This window comes from Carassius auratus, chromosome 24, assembly GCF_003368295.1.
Source record: "Carassius auratus strain Wakin chromosome 24, ASM336829v1, whole genome shotgun sequence".
NCBI lineage: Eukaryota > Metazoa > Chordata > Actinopteri > Cypriniformes > Cyprinidae > Carassius > Carassius auratus.
Genome location: NC_039266.1, coordinates 261,684 through 270,471, shown reverse-complemented (window position 1 = coordinate 270,471; position 8,788 = coordinate 261,684). Strand labels below are relative to the sequence as shown.

The following is an 8,788-nucleotide window of genomic DNA, read 5'->3' as shown; positions in this document are numbered from 1 at the left end:
TGTGCTTCACAGAAAATATGCCAAGTCATCCCCAACAAATGCAAAACATTCCCTTGATATTACAATATAGTTCAAGTTTGGTTTTTCTTTAGGAACAGATTTTTAACATTTTAGAAAAATTGCTAAAACTATGCTAAATATCTTATTATTTTTTTATTTTTCAACAATAAGGGACAGACCAAAATATCTAAATATCCTGCCCAGACTCCGTTTCACAGAAAACTAGCGATTCCATGGGGTCTTAGTTTCACTAATAGCTGAATATAGCTGGATAGAGACAAAAACGCGTTGTCTATGATTTATGTACACTACATAAACTACCCAATGTGCAGAATTAATGACTATAAGAAAATAATGAATGAAAACTTTATGAACTTCATAAACTTTATGAAATCAAGTAAATGAAGGAAGGTAGTACTTTACCTGCAAAAAATATGAATAGATCTGTTTGTCTTTGCTGTGCTCATTAAAAAAACCCTGCCACAAATATCTGATTTTCCTTTGTGAGCAAACTGCAGTGGTTTTTGGGAATTTGGGTGGAGAGTGACGCCACATAACAATAATTTCCCATTGGGCCATAAGCTACCGATGCAGTGTCATTGATCAAGAAGATCAAGTCTCTCAAGAACATCCCAAACTGCAGATTGTCATTCAAGATTCCTGGAAGTAGCTCCTCCTGCTCTTCTTCCTGCTCTTCATCTCCCTCCGCCTCTCCTTCCTGACCTGCACTCTTTTTGCTTTTGTTCTTCTTGACTTCAGGAAGCTTCCCAGCATGGGCATCTTTGACCAGTTGCAGTTTCTTGTTGATCACTGGATTTGAGCTCAAACATTCATGTTTCTCCACATTTTTGGTGAAGTAGTCCTCGGGAACCAGACATAATCTGACACAATCCAGCAGACCCGTTAAGTCCTCCAGCCTCTTCTGTTGGTCATGTCCAATCCACTTGATCAAAGCCTCAAAAACATCTTGCTCTGTTTCGACATTCAAAGAGTCCAATGCGATAATGGCTGCCAGTTCACTTGGAGTCAGCTGCAGGAATTTTTCATCACGAGCAATTACCTGGAAGCATTCACAGGCGAAGTTCCTTGCCGATTTGGCCAGACGAGGACAATCCAGCATCAGGCCTAGTCAAAAAATCGCCAAACAGTTGCTAAAACTCAATCTCTTTTGGAGGAGCAAGACACAGTGAAAATCGAGGGGATCTGAAGCATGCTGGCCAGGAGCTTTTTCCTCTGTCACATTGATGTTTGAGGTGTAGAGATACTTCAAGATCGTCCCCATGACTCAAGGCTCCACATCCTCCAATACAATCTCTTTCTGTTTACTCTCCCCCACACCTGACATAAAGAAAGCTCTGAAGTACGAGCTGCAAGCAGCCAGGACCAACCGGTGGCAAGGAAACTCCTTATCTTTGATCTTCAACCATCATATCACTCTCCAGAAGATCATATAGACCATCCTGCAGAAGAGTTTGCTGGTACATCCGCGTCTCCTCCATGGGATCTATGGGTAGAGCCATACTGATCGTGCAGTCTCCCTGAGGGTCACAATGAAGTCAATGGCTAGTCCAGCGGTCTCTGTACCAAACTTCAGTTACTGGCTGAAAAAGAAAAGGCAGGGCTGAATCAGTTCCGCTTTGCTGCCAGGACTTTAGGCTTCATCAGCTGTCCCAATATTTCAATCAAACTCCAACTGTGGACTATTTATAGGTCCTTCACGAGGATGTGGAATCTATACTTGTACATGTGATACACAACCGCCTGCCCTGTGCAACAGCTGACACACTTCCCCATCCGAGACAGTAGTCAGAAGAAACGCTGGCTCATTCAAACGCTTCTGAATGAGATCACAGGTCACTACACAATACATTTATGGGATTATGAATCACCCTCTTGATTTTGTTTAGACTATATATTATATTAATTAAAATATGAATAAATTAAATGAATGTATCTCTGAAGGAAACAAACTGCCTTCAGAAGAGTTTCTATGGCCTTTTCTATTCATCTTACCTCCATATATTGCCTTAATATATAGCAGTGTTTTGTTTACAAAGGTTACCGGGGAAACAGCTCTATGCTGTTCAGTAAGTGCCCCCTACTGGCAGAAAATGGATTTATATTTTCATTTTACGGTCTGTTTTAGTCCAAACCAAAGCAAAAGTAATTTATGCAGTATTGTAAAGTTTCACAGGTTGATAGAAAATAAGCTATCAAGGTATATAGAATTATTAACAGAGAAGATAAAATATCTATAATCATTTATCATTTTGACAAACATTTTTTCTTTATTTCAAATCTGGCCATTGGTGTTAATGTCATTTGAATGTTTCTGCTGTCATTTTATTTATTAAAAACTTAACAGTTGTGTTGGGGGTGGGGCTTGTTAAAAAATGTTGAATAAATAGGATCACTAGGAAAAAAGGTTCTGAACCACTGCTTTAACATGAAAAGTAACAAAAATACAAGGCCAACGCCAACTTCTCAATTCTCCCATTTTATTTCTAAGAAGAACTCACTAGTCACTAATAATATTAACAGTTTATTACAGTCACAGGTTACCTTTATGGTTGAATAGACAGAAGAGAGTTTATGCCAGTTCATATAAATATCTTAGATTGAGACGCTTTAATGACATCAAAGATCTTGAATGTTCTCAGTGACGTGCTTTTGTTAAGAGTCACAGTTTAATTTAAGCAATCGAGATTTCATGCAGGATGAGTGTCCAGAATGATCGATCTCTGTCAATTGCAACTTTGCCGTTTTTTTATTTGCAGAAATTTGAAACATGAATAAAGTTCCCCAAAAAAGTACATAAAAAAACAACTTAGCAAGGTGACAAAAAGACATACACATATAGTCACTATTGAAGATTACTTTAATGCATATCACAAATTCAGAAAACAGTCAATTGTGATTGTTAGTACTACATTAGCTTTATTTATATAAGTACATATTAGTTATATTTTTTATGTATAGATGTGAACACTAAATATTTGTATTTGCATTATTAAAACTTATTAAATTGTTCTTTAAATTGTTATAAAATGTATTGTGATAAAAACCATCCTCTGGGATTTTAACAACAAATCACATACTGAAACTCTTTTACACATGTAAAACTGCCACTAATTTAAAAAAAAATGGCCAATAGGAGTAAGTAAGGTCTGTAATGGTGAAATAATCTGTTTTGAATGATTACTGATTACTGTTGAATGAGTACTGTTTTGTCCAGAATTCTAGATTACCATTGTCTGCAGAATCCATAAGAAGACTCGAAATGTTTAAGTAAACCTGTAAGGTTTCATCAAAATGTAAGCCTTGTGTGTAATCTCTACTCCGCCTTTTGCTTGTTTGGGTCCACAGGCTGGGCAGCAGGGGCACCGTCTGTCTGGGTGGGGGTGGGGCTGGGGGCCGTGGGAATGGGCACTGGAGGGGGGATTGGGTCTGGATCATCAATCAAAGCCTGTCTTCTTTCTCTTTCCTTAATCAGCTGAATCAAGCAGTAGGTAACGAACATCACAGTGATGGTGGTGAAGGGGAAACCTGAGCAACAATATACTGTTTAATCAATATTTTTTGAAATAACAGGAAAAGAACATTAATATATATACAAATATCCCCAGTACTTCACCTTTCAGTAACATCCTCTTGGCAACTAGTTGGGCAAATTCAAGACTGTTCAGTGCCAGGACATTATAAAGGACAATTGTCCAGAAGTTGAAGGTATTAAACACAGCCCTGATCCTGCGTGACATAGATTCTGATATCGCCATCTGTGGGTCGAAGCAAAGATTTCTAGATGAGCTTATTGCTTATATTATCAGCAATTTAACATTTAACCACGAAAGAGAGCTCTAGAGATTTTTTTTAGCAGCAGTGATTGAACATTTAACCACTAGAGAGTGCACTGGAGCATCCAATACATCAGAAGAAAATCCAGCAAATTATTACTGGTCACCTTTCTTTAACTGACCTCAATAGAAATAAAAGGTTCCATGGTGAAGAACTTGGCGGTCAACAATTCAAGATTACGGCCAAAGCAGTTTAAGAAAGCCCAGATGAAAACCACCCAGCCTGGTCCCAGCCAGAGCGCTGCGATGCCAAACGTGCACAGAGAGGCTATCAGCTCATCCAAAACATTGTCATGCTTCCCACCGAGATAATTATAGACATACCTGTAAAGATGACAGCATTCTCTGTTAAAATACTAATGCTTGAAACAGTATTGTCTTGGTTAAAAGTCTAATAAAAGTAACCATGCTGGTCATACTTGCAGAGAAAATCATTTATTCCTCGATCAAAGTGTCTGTAAAAAAAAAAAAAAAAAGTATTTTTTTATTTTTAGAATTGGCAATACTTTTTATTTTGACTCATCACATCAAAATCTATTTTATTATAACTTTTAGAATAATGCAACAAGAAAACAGCTCACTCACATCTCAGAGAACACATAGAGCATTGTTATACATTTTGGTGGTTTGGGAGGGTCCAGATGATCCAGTCTCGATATTGTGTTTATCACTCCGAACATCACCGCTGCTTTCACCCAATCATACACCAGATTTAAATAAGCCAATCCAACTGCATGGTCAAAGAAGAGAAAGCCTATTGTAGTCTATTGACATTGATTAACTAAAAAGTAAGCAAATACAGGTAAACACATACATACCAAGGGCCCAGTCTGAGATATTTTTAAGAAGCTTCATGTCACTAGGTATGGTCAGAATGTACATGAAGTGTAGAAGGATCGCCACTATCATAATAACCCCCAGGTGTAGCAGGCCCTGAAGGGAAATGTTCCACATCTCACCATCCTTCCTTGTCAGGTTAGGGTTATTGGCCTGCCGGGTCAGAGGGCAATGCTATAAAATCCCATTCCAGTTATATACAAACCAATCAAACCATAATTTCCTTCGGTTCATTTAGTTACGAACCTGAATGTAATACTTGTCGAAGGTCATGATGGGTCCGAAGTAAAAGAAGGGAAGGTAGAAGTTGTACTTGAGAAGCTCCAGGATGTTGTAGTTTCCATCTTTCTTCTCACAGTTCTCCAGAGCGAAACTCATACAGCGCATGATGGTGAATCCACAGCCGCCGTAGAACAGAAGAGGACGCAGCTCAAAACTGCCAGTCACAAACCCTGCCTGAAAGATGAGCCATCAAAATAAACATAAGCATAAATAGTTGTGATCATTTTTTTTTTTTGTTTGTTTGGTTTTACTGTAGCACATTTTACATTTTCAGAGTGTCAGACACATACCTGCCAGGAAATGAAGGGCTCCATTTTAAAAGTGGCCAGTGTCGTGAGTCCAGCAACGAAGCAGAGCCACCTGAGCTTGACCAGAGAGATGCTATAGAGCAGCACACAGTGAGAGAGGATGAGTGTGACGTAGGCCCAGCCCATACTGGTGCAAACCGCCAGCATACCATACACCATGAACACCAGAGATCTGTACTGTGGCATGAGAGAACATGAGAGAATGAGTATCGCAGGAAGGCCATATATAGTCATGCCTTCATCCATTAATTCACATATAATATAGATTTGCATGGAATTTCAAGAGGCACCTGTGGAGCCAGCAAGGAGCAAATCTTGGCAAAGATCAGATGACCTGAGAGTGCAAAGATGATATGCTCTCGAAACGTAGAGAACCACATCATCCACTCAACATCAGCCGTATCCTACAGAGTGATGTGGATCAATCAGAATCAATAACCACAATTTTAGATATACCCATAATGTGAATACTGACAAATCTCACCATTTTTCTGCCAGAGTAATACCATCCTGGCTGAACACTGGTCTTGAAGGTTTTTCTGTTGGAATTTGCTGGATGTGGATAACCATGAGACAGTTACTAAATATGATCAAATATTCATTTAAACCAAGCTTCCCAATCTATGGTTCATGAGGAAAACTAATAACAGGAAAGCTAATAATTAAATATTAAAAATGTTAAACAAATGTATATTTGTAATATAAACCAACACATAATAAAGCACTTACTAAAAAAATATTTAAAAAGATTAAATATTTGATTTCCCTGTGTCCATTCCACTTTGTTGTTGTTAAATTATTTTAATATTAACTTAAAATCTTCAGTAAATATTGTAGTTAATTAATGGATGTGTATAATATATGGGGGGGGGGGGACTGTAAATTCAATGCAAATTTGGTAGCTTTTGTCACAGACCCATAACAATACCTCTTACTCTGTCACTCTGTTTCAGTCATTCATTCTTTGGTGTATTAATACTGACATATGATCCCTGCTGCGTACTTTGCATAGCTTTCTGAGGATAGCAGATCACTGCTCTCTCTTTTTCCTCATACAATATACAGTAGTACTATTTTTGTGCTCTAATGCGATGTTTATGAGGAAGAAAAAGAGCTCAGGTGGATGTAAAATGGTAAAAGCCTCACAGAAACCACTCTAGAAACATTATCTGTCCAGTGACATCATTTTAGGGTCACATCAGAACAGTGTGCATGTGTTCATTTATACTTACAGCTGGATACATCAGATATCCATCTGGCAGCCCAGAGCATTGCCATACACAGCACTACATTATAAAAGTAGAGCTCGTACCTCGGAAGAGCTGCTTTGACCCCCATTGTGTGCAGGACAACCTAAGAGAGTTTGAATGAATACAAATCTGGTGTCAAAATTGGTCATTAAAATATTTTGCAATCGATTAGGATCCTGCTAAATATATAAGCTACTATGGGATGAAAGCAGTATATTGCAGTGTTACTGTAGCTTAACTTGTACAACATGACCCTAGCAACACCAAGGTCATAGGTTCGCTTCCAAGGAAATGTATCCTGTAAATGCACTTTAAGTCTCTTTGGATTGCATTGATAAAAATGGCACCAGTCATTACAATATTAATTATATTTTTAACACTTTCTAAAAATATATATATAATTGATGAACTGAAAACAATTTGATCTTTGTGGGCAGGGCAGAAGTTTCCAATGATTTGGATTGTGTGAGCAGGAAGCATCTACACTATGTGAGCTCTTGCTATTTTTAGCTGGCCTATTTTCTGCCTTGATTGTATTGACTGAAGCATCACACTAAAATATAATTTTTACATTAAAGCCAAATCTTTTATCTTTTTTAACCAGCAGCAGATGATTCTTTTCTCTGTTTCTCTTCTCAAGTGATTTAAAGGTATGTAGTCAAACACCAATCTGGTCTGCATTATTTAATGACATTTGTTATTGAGAGAGGAACCATGCAGGTAAGTTACCAGCTTATTAGTTCAACTATTTTGTCAAGTATTGGATTTTAATGTTAGCGGGTCATGCTGCCAAGCAGATTTTAGAAACACCTGTTTTACTAACCTTGATCACCGCAATGCCACAGTAACCCAAATACTGAACAATCCTCTTGAACTTAAAACAGTGGGAATAATGTAAAGAAAAGATCAGGTAGATAACAGTCTAATGCATCCTCTCGGTTTCTACAAAGTGTCAGTTGGGTGCATAAACTGCCTGTTGGTCAGTTGCGGACAGTTAAAGGTGAATGGGAGATGTATTTATATTCATCTGAAGCAGCCCATGGGGCGGATCCATTGTGACATGTTGTATCAATAGAAACAGGCTTGAAACTCCATTGCTTGCATACTGAATGTCCTACATAAGAAACAGAAGAAGGATTAGAACAAAAAGTGTAAATGTAAAAATACATATCAATAATAATAATAAAATCTAACAAGAATATAAAAAAAATTTGACCCTGGTTTTGTGGTCCAGTCATAAGGGTAATTTTTTTTTCGAAATTTAGATTTATACAACATCTGAAAGCTGAATAAATAAGCTTTGCATTGATGTATGATTTGTTATGGAATCTGAGGGTGCCAAAAAATGAAAATATTGATAAAATCACCTTTTGAAGAGGTCCAAATGAAGTTCTTAGCAATGCATATTAATGATCAAAACTTTTGTTTTGATATATCTACAGTAGGAAATTAACTAAATATCTTCATGGGACATGATCTTTAATGTCCTAATAATTTTTGGCATAAAAGAAAAATCAATAATAAAAACAAAAAACAAAAAAAAAACAGAAACCGTTAGAGAGGTCAGGGGTCTTTGAGAGCAGGCATGTTAAATAACATTGGTAGTCCAGTCTATGAGATAAGCCATGAGATAATACAAGCTATATAAAGATCTTGGCCAAATCTCTGAGTGTACAGTACAGTTTATTACTGCTTTTACTGTAATAATATCCACTTGTGTTATTCCGATACCAGCACAGAATACATTTATCAGTACATTATTTTTAAAATGTGAGATAAATGGATTCATAATAGATTCACAGTATGAAGAAACACACAAATAGAATAGGCTATTGCAGTCCCCTAATATAACTTAAATGTATTTTAGGCCATTAGCAGCCTTTAAGAAAAGCCAGGAGCCCTGGCATACATTCACACTCCTCCACACCTGTTTCTCTCAGGGTCAATGCTGTTTTTGGATGACAATTTAGACTGGGACTCCATTTTCTACTCTGAATAAACACCCTTCAAATATAAAAGAAAACAATTAATAGCAAAATTTCCAGTTCTAAATGAAACCACTGTCTATGCATACCATATTAGAAATACCTGAAATACTGTATTTAACCATGATGATTTGAATTAGTGAGTCCTGACAGATCAGCAGTTCAGTTAGTAGGCAGAACAATGTCACATGTTAATATTCCATCTTAAATATTATAAACTTGTCTGAATATAGATTAGCCCCTCTAGGTCAATCTTCATCAACAAGCTTTAA

The 8,788-nt window shown here is 37.2% G+C and overlaps 1 protein-coding gene and 1 pseudogene across 1 annotated transcript; both read right to left on the bottom strand.

Annotated features, from left to right (window-relative positions):
* Window positions 1-66: 66 nt before the first annotated feature.
* Window positions 67-2,510, bottom strand: LOC113041885 (kelch-like protein 40b; annotated as a pseudogene).
* Window positions 2,511-2,860: 350 nt separating this feature from the next.
* On the bottom strand, window positions 2,861-7,543 carry LOC113041884 (protein-cysteine N-palmitoyltransferase HHAT-like protein). The gene is made up of 12 exons (XM_026200455.1): window positions 7,355-7,543; window positions 6,514-6,634; window positions 5,766-5,833; window positions 5,572-5,685; window positions 5,264-5,458; window positions 4,938-5,147; window positions 4,673-4,844; window positions 4,440-4,584; window positions 4,274-4,309; window positions 3,977-4,178; window positions 3,635-3,776; window positions 2,861-3,546 (listed from the first exon to the last, which is right to left on the bottom strand). The coding sequence occupies exons 2-12, from the start codon at window positions 6,617-6,619 to the stop codon at window positions 3,335-3,337; spliced, it is 1,602 nt and encodes a 533-aa protein (XP_026056240.1). The 5' UTR covers window positions 6,620-6,634; window positions 7,355-7,543; the 3' UTR covers window positions 2,861-3,334.
* Window positions 7,544-8,788: the final 1,245 nt, after the last annotated feature.

Coding starts and splice junctions, on each gene's coding strand:
- LOC113041884 (XM_026200455.1), bottom strand. CDS start 6,619: ATGGGGGTCAAAGCAGCTCTTCCGAGGTACGAGCTCTACTTTTATAAT. Junction 5,459..5,571: donor GCTCCTTGCTGGCTCCACAG/GTGCCTCTTGAA, acceptor CTCATGCCACAG/TACAGATCTCTGGTGTTCAT. Junction 4,845..4,937: donor TCGACAAGTATTACATTCAG/GTTCGTAACTAA, acceptor CTGACCCGGCAG/GCCAATAACCCTAACCTGAC.